Here is a 17,040-nt window from a genome sequence, read left to right as displayed (position 1 = left end):
TAAATTCCCTTGAGCAATGATTTGCCAATTATGCATATGCTTTGCCTTCTATCATATGTATGCATATATTTAGGGGGAGCTTAATCTATATAATGTGAGAGTCAAATCTTGTGACCTATTCCACTATGCATACAAAGGATCACAAAGTTTGACCCTCCCTTGTGCTACTAATGTCTTCCTTTTCGGTGTTTGATTCCAAAGGGGGAGAAGTTAGAGGACCAAAGGCAAGCATTAATTTATAGAACCAAATTAAAAAAGGTCTACAAGTGGTAATGGTCCGAGAAAGGGAGGATAGTGGATTATGAATTGCCTATGTAATAGGAGAATTTGTAGGAAGCAAGGCTTAAATCCATAATGCCACATGGGGACGTTTGCAAGGGCAAGATAAGTTTTATCTAGTACCCTTTAGTTTTACACAGTAGTATCTTTTAGCATCACATAACCTTGCCCCTTACATTGCATCCTAGCAAGTAGGTAGTTTTTCAAATTACAAAATTTTTATTATTTGCTTGCTTTGGTCGTGTTGTCATCAATCACCAAAAAGGGGGAGATTGTAAGGAAAATGGACCATAGGCCCATTTACTTTGGATTTTGGTGTTTGATGACCAACACAACCAAATTGGACTAATGATTTTGCAAGTGTTTGTTTTGTAGTCCAATAGGGTGAAAGACGTGACTTGGACGAAGGCGAAGTGATGATCCGATGATCAATACCATAATCAAGACCTTAAAAGCTCAAGAGAAGACCCAAGATATCAAGCAAAGTACAAGCACGAAGATAGGAACCAAGCCGTATGCAAGATCATGAAGAAACGAGCTCACAGAGGTAACCGGACGCTGGACCGGACACTCCGATGAAGAGGCTCGACAAACAGGCGTCATCAGCAGTGACCAGACGCTGGACCAGACGCTAGCGGCAAACCAACCGGACATAGGGCAACAACGTCCGATCGAGTACAGAGAGGTTCTAGAGCGGCAAAACTACGACCGGACGCGTCCGGTGGTAGGTGACTGGATACTGGCAGCGTCTGATCAGTTGTTCATGGCTTCAACGGTCGGGACGACTGGACACGTCCGGTCAGGACGAGTTCAGCGTCCGGTCAGTAGCAGAAAAGCGGGATTTCATCCCCAACGGCTACTTTCTCAGTGGGGCTTATAAATACAACCCCTAACCGGCCATTTGAGTAGTGTGGAGCTGAGGAAACATACTAAGGGTGTTAATACACCATTTTAGTGATCTCCACTTGCATAGAGCTTAGTGATTCATTAGGTGATTAGCGTAGGTGCTTTACGAAGTGCTTAGGTTGATTAGACCATCGCTCATGCGCTTGCTCTAGGTTTAGGCCTAGTGTTTAGTGAGGTTTACATACCTCTTACCACTCGGTGCTTGCGCGCACCATTGTTGTACATTGGAGAGGCTTGAAGTCTTACGAGATCACACCAACCGCGTTTGTGGTGTGGCCGCCACTGTGTACCGGAGGGAACAAGGCCCACGGCGTTTTGGCTGGAAGCTTGATAGTGAAGACGGCGGGGAGCATCCGGGAGAGGCTTGCTGAGAGGCACGTCGGAGACCCACTTGCGCGTGGGGAAGGCCCAAGGCTATCCATGGAGTTACCCGACCGAGAGCTTAGCCCTTGCGAGGGATTCCTTGCGAGGGGCTCCAATGAGGACAAGGGGGAAGCTTGCGTGCTTCTCGATACCTCGGTAAAAATACCGGAGTCATCGACGGGAGTTTACATATCTCTACCTTGCTCTTTAGCTTTCACATTTACATTGATTGAATTACTCCTTTTGCGGTAGAGATAGCAACACACTAACAAAACCGTAGTTGCACATTTATATAGTTTATCTTTTGTATAGGTTTTGCTAAGGTTAGAAAAAGAGGCCATAGTTTAGGGTTAGATTTTTAAGTTGCCTAATTCACCCCCCTCTCTTAGGCGTCACGGTCCCTTCACTAACGATGTCCGTGTCGACGACATCAAGAAGGGAGTTGCACTGCTTTGAGAACCTATGGATGTAATCTCGTAGGGACTCGTTGGGCTCCTGCTGGTAGGTCTTGGGGTCCCAGGAATTCCCAGGACGGACATACGTCCCCTGGAAATTTCTGACGAAGACCCTCTTAAGATCTGCCCAGTCGCGGATGATGTCAGGCGGAAGGAATTCCAGCCATGCTCGAACATGCACCCCCACATAAATGGGGAGGTACTGGATGATGAAGTAGTCATCATCCACTCCTTCGGCTTGGCAGGCGAGCCGGAAGTCTTTGAGCCATATACCAGGGTTTGTCTCCCCGGTGTGCCTGGCGATGTTGGTGGGCGGTCAGAAGCACTGTGGGAACGACGCTTTTTGGATGCGACGACCAAAGGCCCATGACCTATGGCTATCCGGGCTAGGGCTTCGGTCGTTCGGTCAGCCGCCATGCCTGGGGTGTGTTTCCTCGCACTCCTCGATGGTTAGGTCGGGGCCCGCACCGCCTACTCTCGTCGCCATTCGATGGACGTTATCATCGTGCCAGACGTGGCATCGATTGTTGATGATGCTGTGAGCGTCACGGTTCGGCCCAAGCCATTCATGCATAGGTGGTCGATGTGGAGCGGGCGTTGGGTTGGGTTGCGGCGCAGCCACAACCTCCTGCTCCACGCCCAACAACTACTGTGGTGAGTGGACGGAGTGATTTGACTGGTGCGGCCCAGTCCCCCGGCTAGGCAAGAGGCCACGTGCCGGTGTCGCGACGTAGAGCTTTCTGCCTGCTGAACAGCGGCAGTCTCCACCAGCGCCCAGATGTTCTGATGGATCGCCTGCTCCTAGGGTTCGGCAGGCTCAGGGAGGCCGCGCAGAAGCATCGCCGCAGCAGCGATGTTCTGGCTAGCCCGAGCAAATTGAGGGGGATCATCCCCTCCGTCTAGGAAGTTATGCTGGACCTGACGGGCATGACCCCAAGCGTCGCTCACTGGGTTACACGCATGTGGCGTAGCGTGATGCATCGGGAGCGTCGGCACATACGGCGGCTGGCTCTGCTCAGGGTGGGCATTCGGTTCTCGATTCGGTTTCGGTTCGGTTTGCCTTGGTTATTGATAAAATTCGGTTCCTAGAAAATGGGAACCGATCGGTTCCAAAATTTTTTAGGAACCGAGCATTTCGGTTCTCGGTTATTTCGGTTCGGTTCCGGTTCTAACCGAACTAACCGAATTTTTTTAGAAGACCTCAAGACAATAATAAATATACTTGTTCTAAGGCAAATTTATGCAACACTATATTCATTTTTAATAATAATAATATATAAGAAAACAATAGCAATATAGTAACACAAATATATAGCAGTTCAAATATAAAATACTACACATAAACCAAACATAATCCTACAAAATACAAGTACGTAAAGTATAATTCATGTAATTCGGTTCTTTCGGTTAATTCGGTTAACCGAGAGTAGGAACCAAATTTTCTTCGGTTATTTCGGTTCTTCAATATCAGGAACCGAACTAGGAACCGAAATTTTCGGTTTTGGTTAATTCGGTTTCGGTTCCGGTTATTTTGGTTCGGTTCTCGGTTATTTTTGCCCAGGGTTAGGCTCTGTCGCCTTTGTCGTAACTCCTCGTCGTGCTCCTACGCACGCGCCAGGGCCTATGCACGGGGTCCGAAGGGGTGTGAGTCTGCAGAGACTCCACTACCTCCGATGGCTGTCCCGGGGCGTCCGCCATAGCGCACTCCTAGGACAGAGGGTGCCTAGATGCCATGACATCGTCGATGCTGGAGCCATCACTTTCAACCTCGTCATGAACGAGGTTGTGGAAGAAGGCTGGAGTGTAGCCTATCATCCCCACGAACTCGGACATGAGAGGGGGCGGCGTCTGCATCCTTTGGAGCCCTTGTACGCACGTGTCCACGGGGGATGTGAGGCCATAGGGGGACCGGTTGCACGGCGGTCGCGGTGGGGACAACGGGGTCCCTCCATAGAGTTGGCGAAAGATGTTAAACAGTGAGTAAAGAACAATATATACATCACTCATCGTGGGGTTTGAGCCCAGCATGGGCTCAAAGCGAAGCGCTGGTGTCTCGACGTTGAGGTCGTCGAGTGGCCTGGGGGACGAGTGCCTCCTTGCGGAGGCGGAGTACGCCGAGTTGGTCGGCGATGAAATCCAGACTCCTGAAGAGGAAGGTCTAGAGTGGCACAAAGACGGGAGGAGCCCACATCCCAGCAAGTGGGAGCGTGGGAAACTCCAGCGAGCCGAAGCGAATCGTATCGCTCGAGTCCACCATGCCGAAGATGGTGGAAAGGTAGGCCATCCGATGACCAAAAGCGTGAACGCACGGCGTCTCTCCCCACGGATGGCGCCAACTGTCAGTGTGAAATATGGCCAACAAGTAAATATTTGTAGTTTTGCCTTACGTTGTGATCGGGTGTGGCCTAGCACTTAATGACACATAATTTATACTGGTTCAGGCAATGGGCCCTACGTCCAGTTGAGGTCGGTTGGTGACTTTATTCCTGAGCCCAGGTACTCGAAGTTTGTTGTGGGGTTATAAACGAGTGAGGAATAAAGTGGGGGTGTAAATGGCCTGGTCGGACTCTAGTCCGAGTGGAAGAGAGTGACACGGGCTCAAACGTATGCTAAGTGTTGGAGCGTATGCTCTATGTGTCCGAACTTATCAGCTGTTGAGAGCATGGAGACTGTGCAGCTATCGAGCTCTAGGGCTATTGATCTATTTTGCTCCTTCTAGAGCTATTGAGCCATTTAGCCATCGTCCTTTTAGGAGAGAGCTCATCTTTTTTATAGATGAAGGGGATGGCCTTACAAGTCAAAAGACGGAAAGGGAGAGAATATGTACGTGTGCTACCTAGTCTTGTTGCCCACGCCGTCAGGTATGGCACGCCATCGTCCACCTTACTGTTCATGACCTGCTGTATCTGACAGGCTGCACAGTGTTCGCCCACCTTACTGTTCATGACCTGGCAAGCTACACAGTGTTCGCCAGGGACGGCAAACGACGGTGCCCACAATACTGTTTGTGTTCTGACGCGTCTGAAAGGCTGTATAGTGTCCGTCTGATATGGCCTGGCGGCACCGTCCTGCAGGTGCGCAGGGCATGGCAAGGTACGGCCCTTGGTATTGCGGTTGACTTGAGCACCTTATCTGCTCCGTCTGCTCCCCAGGCCCACATCGTGCAGGAGTCTTGATTGGTCATTCCTAGTCGGCCCCGACCGTGTCGGTCGGGAAAGAGAGACGAGCAAAGGTCCGACATATTCCCGGTCGGAGGAACGGGGTCGGAGTCGGACTGCGGTCCCAGCACGGCCAGACCTTTCGGTTGGGGCTTTGACCAGGTCTCTTGGCCGGAGGTGCCGGTCGGGGACCGGATCGTGGTCTCGGCCTGTCATTGTGTATCTGGGCCGGCCCAGACGCGCGCTGTCGCTGCGCTGCATGCTGGGCCAAATATTGTAGGGAAGCGGGTCCATTGAAGACCCCGGTTTTATGAACCCGACGGAATGATTTGAGAATCTGAATCTCTATGTTGGCTTTACATGCTTCTGTTCACTGGGGTTGATAGATGCTGTATCTAATAAATCATGGACTAGGATAGATACTCTCTGTTCGTGGGGAGATGCTATATGTATTTCAGGTGCAGATAATTGGTGTGTCCATCTTCACCTGTGCCCAGCAGAAACCATTGGACAGTCATGCTGTAAACTTGTGCAACGGTACCCGACACCTGATTTCCAGTTGTTTCTGGACAACAGTTTGATTCCTGTTCCTCGCGGCGGCACGGCATGGTTCACCCATCAGATTGTGGTAACCAATGTCGTGTATCATCAGAAGTTTGTGTTGCTGGACCTTGCTGTGGCTTGTTGAGCCGCTTCGCTGTAACAGCACACTGGCCGCCATCTCTACTGAAGTCAGAGGTCAGTCTTGAGAGTTGTGCCATCAAGCCCTGTAGTTGTAGTGCAAAAACAAACCAAACTGCGCATGCATGGAGATTGGTTTTGATTGACCGACTCGGGCATTCCGTTTGATGATGCACAAAGCTGCCGACAGTTTGATTACTAGAGGTCCCGTTTGATGCTAGTGAGGGCAGCGCGGTTTGGTTACTAGTACTAGAGGTCCCGTTTGGCCACTTGATGCCAGTGAGTGCAGCGGTTCGATGCAAGTGAGCACAACGGCGGCGTTTGCTGTAACACTGGCTGCCATCTCTACTTAAGTCAGGAGTCAGCCATGAGAGCTGTATACCATCAAGCCCTTGCAAGTGTAAACCAACTAGATTTACCTAGACAAGCCCGCGGTGGTTTCTCGAAGGAACCACCGTCCACGTCGCCTGAAATTCCCACCACCGTCCGATCTGTCATCGTATGGCCAAGATTGCCTATAGCCACTTCCGTTAGAACCAGCTTCTTATAACTCTTCGTCGTCGCAGTTGCTCTGGCTAGCTTCTGCAGCTTAAGACCCCAACCACTAAATATATACCTGGCTCCCGCTTCTCATTCCCTCATTCCAGATTCTTCTCATGGCTTCCTCCTCTCTCCCCATCGGTCTCTCTCTGTCCCGACGCACGGAGGGCCGACAACGGCACCGCCGGATGCGACTGCTGTGCGGCGGCGGGCGCCGCACTCCTTCGCCTCCTCCTCCTCCTCCTCCGTCCAACCTCGGCCGCCTCTCACCTCCGTTTTCCCCTCCCCTTTCTCTCTCTCCTTTCCTTTTGATGGCGTGACCGACCAAACCCTAGCTGCGCCATCGATATCCTCGTATGGAGGTACGACGTCCTCTATCTCTCTCTGACCCTTTCACTTTCCATGCTCGTGGAGGTTGGTCGCGATTGCAGCGCGGCGGCGGCGGCAGAGGGGAGGGACCTGGAGCTGCGCCATGGGGCCTACGGTCGGCGCCGGCGAGGACAAGACCATGTCAGGTGAGTGAGTCGATCGGCTCGCAAGGCTCTAGGAGGGGTCGTGTTGTTTGGTCCGCCCATTGTTCTTGGAGATACGCCGTCTCGTTTAGTTCTTGGGTTTTAAATCATCTTGCGCTGTTCATACTTGACATCTGTGGTGTGGAATTATGGAAATCGTTGTTGCTGCTCGAGCTGCGAATGCGTGTCTTTGAGGTTTTCCTGCAAAGTTGGAATATTTCATCTTTTGTTTCTGTTTTTTCCCCTACAAATTCGGATTGGCGATACGTATAACCCCTTCTATTTTAGGGAAACACAGTGACTTTTTTTGGTTTGGTTTATTTATTTTCTTGGCCGCCCGTGATTCAGAGCAGAGTAGAACCGTTATTTTGAGTAGCGAAATTGCGTGCTTGGTATCGGTTCTTTCAGTCTGTGATTTTGTTTTATTCAAGCATTGGATGCTTTTAGAACACACCTTTTGAAGGTTAAAACTTAAAAACTGAGGTTTTCCACGATTTCAAGTTAGATTTTTAGATAGTATTCTGGCGGTTGGCGTCTGATTGAATTATCTTTATTTACTTGATTTTTTTTTCTTCGGACTTATTTTTACATGATAAAATATTGGCATCTAGGAGTGGTACTTTTACTATTTTGTTTTTTTCTCTGCTGTCTTGCCCTTGTGGCAGGATTTCAATGCAAATTTAGTTTTCCAGCTCGAAGACAAATACAAATGCCACCGCCACAGAGCCTCCTTTCTTCGAAAAACTGTGTTATGGAAGGGTAGCTGCCATTTTTTCCCCATGCGTTGCAAAACTTGCGGAATTTCGATTTACTATATGTGAACAAGTTACCTAGAATGTTAGTAATAATTTGGAGTGTGCGTTGGGTTCTCCATATGGCACTACAGGATGAGATGAAACCATGATTTTTATTAACACTTCGCTAACTGAACGAATAATGAGATATACTGCGGTGTAGTCCATGCTCTAACCAGTGCACTTTATATTTCAGAGCTCCGGGAAAAACATCGTGTGGACCTGGAGAGACTAACAATTACATCAAGACCATTCAAGACATTGGCATTCTTTGTGTTAGCCATTGCTCAGAGTTTGGAAAGAACGTGTTCATCTGTTCTGAAAAAAGGTTCTCGGTTAAAAATCGCAATGCTTTTGGTTGCTGCTACTTGGGTTCTGCTCTTGTTCACTGATGGCCTGCATGAAAAGGTACCGTCTTCTTTCAAATTAATTACAACATCTGTATATCACAGGATATTTGAAGCAAAATATTATTGATATGACCAATCTATAACAATGTAGATGAAATTCTCTTGAACAATATGGAAGCAAATTTGCTAAATGGCAGATAGTTTTAGGTCTTCCCTAAATATATATAGCAGCTTGGATAAACATGGTATGTTGTCATTGATGCAGCATCTACAGGAGCTACTTTGGTATGTCAGGTTTGGATTGTGGTGGATCATACTAGGGGTCGCTTCATCGATTGGATTAGGTAATTACAAATAGTTTCAGATGTGGTGAAATTGTGCATTAGGAGTTTAATTAGTTGATTTAAATATAACAAGAGTTTCTGCTTACACTGTAATTATCTTGCAGGTTCTGGTTTGCACACTTTCATAATGTATTTAGGTCCCCATGTTGCCCTGTTTACTATCAGAGCGGTTCAGTGTGGTAGGGTTGATTTAAAAAGTGCTCCGTATGACACTATTCTCCTTAAAAGGAGGCCATCCTGGTTGGAGAAAGACTGTCTGCAGTTTGGACCCCCAATTTATCATGAAACAATTCCATTCAGCAAAATACTGCAACAAGTTTGTCTCGAAGCTGTTCTTTGGGGCATTGGAACTGCACTTGGAGAGCTTCCTCCATATTTCCTCTCAGGAGCAGGTTTTGTTCATACTGCTCTGCATACTAACTATAGCATAATTTACTTGATTATTACAGCTATTTCCTCTTGCTTGTCCACTTGATCCGTCTCTTCCACTTTGAGTCATTGCCTCATGCCCTCATCAGTTGTCCAAGGGCTGGTTAAAAAAAAATCTACCTCCTGCCTATTTTTTGATAATAATACCACCTTTCATTGAAGCATACTTGTGCTCGGATTTCCTGGCCAGAGTAGCAAACTAAAATTGTGTAATAGTCTTCTTGTTCTTCTTAGACAATGGAATAGAAATATCCCAGCCTCCACATTGTGAGATGCTTTAGGCGGTCCTTATTAGAATAGGTGCAAAAGCAGTAAAAGGAAAACAAAATGCTTAATAACAGCGATCTACAGCCATTATAAACCAAGTCTGCTGGTTCTGTAACTAAAGAAACAAATATAAGATATGTGCAAGACAATGCAGCATTTTTCATTGAATACTTTTTTTCCTTGTCTCCTTTTAGTTTTATAGATATAAAGAATACTTTTTTTCCTTCTCCTTTTAGTTTTGTAGATATAAACAATGATGTCTTCATATTGTTATACATGAAAATGAAAATGGTAACCATCTTATTAGCTTATATCACAGGCTAAGTCCCCCTTCTACTAAGAAATTGAAATCATTTATGATCCATGGGGCTTATATAGGTATCAAAGGAATAGTGAGCTTGTTTATATCCAAAAAGTTTTACAGCTCTGCTGCCAGCAGGGTTATCTAGCTTACAGGTTAACCACAACAATCCATCATATAAAGTTAAATTTAGGATCAATGTACCTTACAAGATTGTGCCATTGGTTAAAGGCATCAACTTGAATGATGCAGTAAGCCCGTTTTTTTTCTAAGTATGTGTTATGTTGCTGACTCCTTTTAAATAATGAACCACAGCTAGCATGTCAGGCCGCGTAATTGATGGGTTGGAAGATTTGGATGCTTCCATTTCTGAAGGTTTTCTATCATCAACTTTGCGCCAGGCCAAAAGATGGCTCATGTCTCATTCACAGCATTTAAGCTTCACTCTAATATTCCTACTTGCTTCGGTTAGTATCATTTTGTTGACATTTAAAATTTGTTTGTTCAAGTCATATTTTAGTATGTTGCATTTTTACCCTACTTGCTGACTTGCCTTGTAGCACCTTGTCAATTTAGACTGTAATAAGGTGAAGGCCCATTTAAATCGTTGAAGAAACTCACATTCACTCTTTTCTGACATTTGCATGACATATTATTGTTAAATCTTTTGAATTTTTGGTCTCACCGAAGTTTTATACTTATTGACATATTATTCCTTTCCTTATGAGATGTATGACATGGAGAAACTGTATAATTATTTCTTCTGTCAGGTGCCAAACCCTCTATTTGATCTTGCCGGTATGTTGTGTGGACAATTCAACATCCCTTTCTGGAAGTTTTTTCTAGCAACTTTGATTGAAAAGGCTATTGTTAAAGTTTGTATCCAGGTTCGTCAAACTTCTTGGTGCAATTCATATATTTGCATTTTGCTGTGAATTGTAGTCATAGTATCATGCAGATTTCTTCTCATCTCCGTTAAGACAACTGACTGTCATTTACAAATCACTTATGTAGACCACGCCCAAGATTGTTGGGATAGGGATTATGGTGGTTTCAGATGACAGATTTGTCCGTACCTTCTTTGTCTTTGGGGAGGAAATATAAAGTCCTCGTCATAATTTGTAAGTATTCTTCTATCTGCAGCATGGACTTCTTCCATTTTCATAGATAAGTGTTTCTAAATGCGTTCAGTATTATATGATTTACCTTTAGTTACCAAGTGTTCTTCAATCTACAGCATGACCGAGTGATTATTGGTGCTGTAGCATAATTTTGATGCTCCTATGTATGAGACTGAAGTTTCTTTTCAAATTATATGTGTATGTGCGTGCTTGCTTTGCCCCTAATAGTTGTTTTCATGATATAGTGCCCGTTTTTATATGTATAATCTATTTATTTACCATGATATGTCAAGCATACATTTCATAATTATATCTTCAACACAATGATATTCATTAATAAATAGAACGTTTGAGACGGTGCTTATGTATAATTTATTTATCATGGATGTGTCAATAACAAATTCCTTAGTTATTTTCGATACAATGAGCGTTATTAGTAAATAGAATATTTGAAGAGAATATTTGAAGTAGTGCTAATTCCCGGTGCTGTTTTTTTATACATGTTTTTTATGTGGACAGGTTGTGGTAAATCTCATTCCTTTGGAAAACAATGGAGCTACAGGCAATATATATAGGTGTGTGTAGCCTTGCTAAAGTATGTTCAGTTATTGTTGATTCTTAGATATCTATTGCACTCCTTTTGGGGTTTTTGATACTATACACATTACTATGGATCTTGCTTCTTGCCATGTGAAGAGAGCAGTTAAATGATAAATATCTGTTCCACTTTACTGTTGTTTCTAGAATTTTATGCCATCAATTTAGGTGTGCTTCCCTAGATTTGTGTATCTATGATAAAAAACAGGTCACCCTCCATGTGTACAGCCACATCATGGCTGTCAACTAATTTTTTTTTCTCCCATGTCAGGTTCCTGTTGCTGTCATTTTTATCCAAAAGTTTGTCCATTGTTGCACATCTAACCCCCCCAATTTAGCTTCTTGCCATGTGAAGAGAGCAGTTAAATGATAAATATCTGTTCCACTTAACTGTTGTTTCTAGAATTTTATGCCATCAATTTAGGTGTGCTTCCTTAGATTTGTGTATCTATGATAAAAAACAGGTCACCCTCCATGTGTACAGCCACATCATGGTTGTCAACTAATTTTTTTTTCTCCCATGTCAGGTTCATGTTGCTGTCATTTTTATCCAAAACTTTGTCCATTGTTTGACATTTAGCCCTCCCAATTTATTTTCATACGATGTATTTGATTTCAAATTCTCCGGTGTGCCTATGACTGTCCATTCAAACTTAGGTCGATAACTATTCATATGTTAGCCGCTATCTAAGTTTGATTGCAAGAAAGGGATAGAGTTAACATGCTCACCCTATTTAAGTTCTTTTATGCTCTCAACAATTTAACTGTATCTTATCTGCTGCTAAGTCAGGGTCATTTCTGTGTGTACGTGATTGAAAAGGTCTTCTCTCCTTATTTGCCAGCTGATAGGTAATTTCCTTTATGGTCATCACATAAGATTACCGCATATAAGTTGCATTGCATCAGCAGGTTATGATAAAAAAAATATTATCACCTGTTGGAGTCTAATATGATTATTACCCCAATGCTTAGACCTGCGCTCTATCACAAACTAACAGATTTATGCAATCTGTGAGTGCACAATATATCACTTGAGAACGTGCTTTCATTTTCCCTGTCAAAGACTACGAAAACTCTTATTCTATTCAAATGCTAAAGAAGTGAATCATCATTGCCTGGATCGCTCGGATCACTCGGCCTCAAGGTGTAAGCCTGCGAAGGTAAAATACATGCTTCACATCTATTTTTTTAGTTAGTTCCCTTTATTTTAGATCGTGGCTCAAATCTGAAATTGGTTATTTAGAGACTTCCATGCAACCTATCACACTAAAAAAATATGCTACGTATTCTCCTTTGAATTCTTTCAGTCAACCACCAACCAGGTTTCACAAAATGATTTAGCCTGCTGATGATGCTCTATTTTTTTTAAACTAACCATAGTGGAATGCTATATTAAAATGATGAGGCTTCCAATTTTGGTCTCTGCTCAAGTAGCACAATTCATGTAGACATAGCCCAAACATTTTCGTATGTATATCATACCTGTCATTGTTGGCTTTCATAGCCTTAATCTTATTATATCAACAAAGAACGTTCTGAATAAGGAAGGTTCTTTGCGCTATAAGAAAAATAACTTTTCCTTTTTAACAAAAGAAACATCCATCCTAACATTTTTATCTACCCCATCCAAATGAGTCTTCACAATTTTGTCTTTGCGCCTAAGGCAAAGTCTAATATTTTTAGGCTAGGTTCAAAAAGATTTGTTAAAGCGGCTTCCCAGCGAAGTTGCTTCTCATCCTAACTACTAAGACAGATATTTGTACACACACATGAGTGAGAACCAAAACAATAAAAAAACAGGTGATGAGGTGAGCCAACACAACAAAAAAGCAGCTGACGAGGATAACGACAGCTTAGAGTTGATTCCTACTTAGAGTTGTACACTGATTCTTTTTTTGTAAGATTGACTCTATAGAGAAACATTTGATATCCCTTTCGTGCTACAGTTAATGTTCCTATTAGTTCAGGCAAGGTAAATGCTGCTATTAGTTTCAGTTAATAAGTTTTGAGTTCATTCTTATTTTTTTGTGTTGGGCTGTACCGGTTTCATGGCCATGTTAGCTGCTTCCCGTCTTTTAGATAAGAAGAACAGCAATATTAGTCAAATCCTTTGATTTGGTTGCAGCTGGTTTCTTTTCCCTTTGCCGTGACTAACTGCAGCTGAGAGGTTTGAACCTCTGCCTAGCAGTTTTTTTTGTGGTTTGTACTTACAGTTTGGTTCAGCTTTCAAAAACTCTGTTCAGTAACTAAATAGAAGTAAAATAGTCAGAGTACTGTGATGCAGTTGGAATGGTGCATCAGGATGCTTAAAATTGTGAAGGTCACTTTCATGCAATAGTGAATACTCTATTATGTTTTTTGAGTGTCAGTGTTTCAATATTTTTGTGTCAGTAGAAATTCTGCTTTATTACTATTAGATTGCCTATACTCAGTTTCACTATTATCTGTTTGTCAGCAGTGCATCAAACCGGTTTTCTTGATTACCAGCTACAACAAGTATTCATGTGAGTAGGTTCAGAAAAAATGGAAGAAGCTATCTCGGCATGTTAGTTTCTCAGTACTTTTGATCTCTAATTCTTTGTGTACATAGGTAAATAGTTTTAGTAATTGACATCTCAGTTTTGTCAGTATGGTAGCTTTTGCAAGTTGTAACTGTATGATTTTTTAAATATCAAATTTAGATGGAGCTCATCACGTGAACTTGAACATCAGCGTGACCATAACAATGTATTTTCCATTAATGTTGATTATTCTATCTTTCATTTCATTTGTATCTCTTTTAGTCAAATGAGTATTTACTTATTTTTTGCAAGATTTTCTCTCTGCTGCACATGTAAAGCTGATGGTGGAATTGTTGCTACACGTGAGGAGGTCGCATATTTCATTAGATCTGGTTGTCGATTGTTGTAATTTCATTCACTCTATTGTTTTATTTTTCTGTAAAATCTGGGTGTAATTGCCTTCTTTTATCTACTAGATTTTGCTCTACTTTCAGGAAACTAGGCGTCATGTAATGATTGGATATAAATCTGATTAATGGACTGAAAAAAAAACATCCGGAAGATATGTAGTCGCTCCCTGATACTGCTGCACGGGCGTGCAAAGGCGCGCGCCCTCATACTAGTAATATACATAGCTGCCGATACGTTTTTACTAGCGGAGACCCTGAGGGATCCGGTGTGAATTGACACGATGCCAGCGTGCAACGGTGGTGCGTGCGTGTTTTCGTTTCCTGAACCTGGATACTCGTTTCGTTTGGGCGGGCCGCGCCTGCCAGGCCCGAACGCCGCCGCCGCCGCTGGCGAATTGGCGATCCGACCCGATCACCCCGCGGCGGAGGGCCGGAGGCTGTTTGATGGGGGCGGTTGCTTTCGGCCTTCCGCGGCCCTCGGGGAACCAGGTGGTCGCACAAGAAAACGAAATCCAACGAAATCCACGGACGTGTTCAATGCTCACGGCACGCTCTCATCCAAATCCACTACAACTTGTTGGTGTTCTTCCCAACACTGACCATGGTAGTGGCCGTTTCCGCCGGGCTCTCTTGCTCTCCGTCGCTCGCTTGCCCGGTCAGATACGACGTGTCATTTTCCCCTAATAATACACTAGTGTGGTACTAACAGAAAAACAAAGTTGAGACGTCCGAGTAGTGATGAATTCACGGTAAGTTCGACTGCATTCCCCACCCCCACCCCACGCAATTTCTTCTTCTTCTTCTTCTTTTCTGATATCATAGCATAGACTTATTTCCACTATATAAACAAGAATTAAAACCCCATCGCTCTGCTACCTCCTCCTCCTTCTTGTACCCTGGTTCGTATACTGCCGTTGCACGTACACATCACATGACGCTAGGCGCCACGCAGGTCAGCTGGCATTTTGTGACCTGTCACCTGCCAGCACCCCCGAATCCCGATTGCCCAATAATCAAAAGGACGAAGAAAAAGCTAGCGAACACAGGTGGAGGTGGTAAACGATACGGATCGCAAGTCGAGGACGATCGATATACCAACAAAAGAAGAAAAAACAATAGCCTCGCTGGACATCGACAGGGACTAGCCAGCGCACTGGGTACCACTCCACTGGGATTTGGCCATTTGGGAACGCGACAAGCGGGCCATGGTTTTCGTCGCCACTCCCTTTCCGCGATCCGTTCCACCGCCCGTTCCGTTTGAAACGTGCAGCTAGCTAGCTAAGCTACCCGTGCAGAGCAGCAGAGGCTTAGCACCTCACCAAACAAAACAATGGCTGCGCTGGTGCATCAATTCCCATCTCCCTAGTTTAGATTGCAAGTTTTTTCACTCTCTTCATCACATCAAATCTTTAGACACCTGCATGCAGTATTAAATGTAAATAAAAAAATAACTAATTACACAATTTAATTGTAAATTACGAGACAAATCTTTTGAGCCTAGTTAAGCCATGATTAGACAATAATTGTCAAATACAAACGAAAAATGCTACAGTGCCAAATACTGATTCCTAACCTCAATCTAAACGAGATCCCAACAAACAAGTAGTACGTACTACTGATCTGAAGATACTGTATGTAACAGAAACATAAATACAATCGAAGGTGGAAAAGACCAACTGGTTAAACAAAACACTAATTAATAATCCATGAATCGAAGTACATGGAGGAGAATGTGCAGAAGAACTGGACGACGCACCCCACGGAGAGAGAGGAGTAGAGCAGCAGGAGTAGGACCGAGAACAAACTAATTAAGAAAGGGGAATGGAGACGGACATAATAACAAAGAAAGAAGGAAGGAAGGAAGCACATCTCAAATCGACACCATATTTCACAGCGGGCGCGACGGAGTCACGCGCACCACGTCCCCCATCATCAGATCACCTGCATCCCCACCATGAGCAGATAAAACAAAATGATTGGTCAGTTAAGTTAACCCTGATCGAGCAGTATAGCAAGCTGCTGAAGAAGGTGAGGAGGATCAGATGGAGCATACCTTGAAGAGGCCAGCTGCCTGGCAGGGGACCGTGGCTCCTATGCTCCGGCTGGCTCCTTGGTGATAGCCCAGACGGCGTAGATGATGCCGGGGAGGTAGCCGAAGAAGGTGAGGATGAGGCAGATCCAGAACTCAACCTGCAACATAACAGTGTCATGCACGCACGAACACACGCTGCCAGCTCTGCAACAAGCAGTGAGAAAACCACCACCAGAAGAGCCCGAACTAGATAGTATAACATACCCCGCAGCCGAACTTGAAGAAGACCCCGAGCGGCGGGAGGATGATGGCGAGGATGATGTCGATGCAGGTCGCCGTGCCGTCCGACATCTTGCTACCTGCTTGTGCGTGCGGCTACCTTTTATCCCTCTTCGTGGCGAGCCCTGCAGGCTAGGACCCTGTCGATCGACGGCGGGCGACAGCGAGCGCGACGAAGAATATCAGAGAGCAGAAGGCAGGCATGTGGGGGTGCGTGTGGTGGTGAATGCGATGAGCTCAGCTGAGAGCCTGAGCTCGCTCCGCCGCTGGGGCTGGGCTTATTATAAAGGCGGAGAGCGGGCGGGGGTCCCCGGGGTGGGCACGTGGCCCGCGCCTGCCAAGATGCCAAGAGCCGTGAGGCCGCGAGGGGGCCATCGGATCCCAAGGTTCCCCGGGCGCGTGCGCCGAGCTGTGCGGCTCCGACGGCCAGCCAGCTCATGGACGCGGATCCAGCGGACGGCGGGACACGGAGTTTTTTCCTAGCAGTTTGCGTCCCGGCCAGGCTTTCGTCATATCCCACTCTTTTTTTTTTCCTGTTCTCATTGCTGGTTTTGTGATGCTTAACGACCAAGGCCACGATCGATCGAGCTCGTCACACAGCACGCTTTTGCCGTTGCCGTTTCGCAGTGAACCAGCCAGGCAGAAACGCCTTTCTGAAGAACTCTGAACTCGCTATGGTCTACCATGTAGCTAGCGTCACCATTCATCTTTTACATTAGGA

The 17,040-nt window shown here is 45.1% G+C and overlaps 1 protein-coding gene across 17 annotated transcripts; it reads left to right on the top strand.

The window, feature by feature from the left end:
• Nucleotides 1–6,484: 6,484 nt before the first annotated feature.
• Nucleotides 6,485–14,170, top strand: LOC136550451 (vacuole membrane protein KMS1-like). 17 transcript variants are annotated; one of them, XR_010782295.1, is made up of 10 exons: nucleotides 6,485–6,897; nucleotides 7,885–8,096; nucleotides 8,304–8,382; nucleotides 8,487–8,774; nucleotides 9,695–9,846; nucleotides 10,150–10,266; nucleotides 10,394–10,500; nucleotides 11,020–12,257; nucleotides 13,556–13,642; nucleotides 13,911–14,170. XR_010782295.1 is itself a non-coding variant. In XM_066542029.1 (8 exons), the coding sequence occupies exons 1-7, from the start codon at nucleotides 6,855–6,857 to the stop codon at nucleotides 10,481–10,483; spliced, it is 981 nt and encodes a 326-aa protein (XP_066398126.1). In that variant the 5' UTR covers nucleotides 6,485–6,854; the 3' UTR covers nucleotides 10,484–10,500; nucleotides 11,020–13,859. The 17 variants fall into 17 exon arrangements, 1 of the variants encoding a protein (XP_066398126.1); XR_010782290.1 differs by adding an exon at nucleotides 13,779–13,824 and having other exon boundaries at nucleotides 11,020–13,642; XR_010782301.1 differs by lacking the exon at nucleotides 13,911–14,170 and adding an exon at nucleotides 13,779–13,859 and having other exon boundaries at nucleotides 11,020–11,075.
• The last annotated feature ends 2,870 nt before the right edge of the window (nucleotides 14,171–17,040 follow it).

Source organism: Miscanthus floridulus, chromosome 4 (genome assembly GCF_019320115.1).
Source record: "Miscanthus floridulus cultivar M001 chromosome 4, ASM1932011v1, whole genome shotgun sequence".
NCBI classification, from domain to species: Eukaryota; Viridiplantae; Streptophyta; class Magnoliopsida; order Poales; family Poaceae; genus Miscanthus; species Miscanthus floridulus.
Note: the sequence above shows the minus strand (reverse complement) of the source record. Positions and strands in the feature narration are given on the sequence as shown.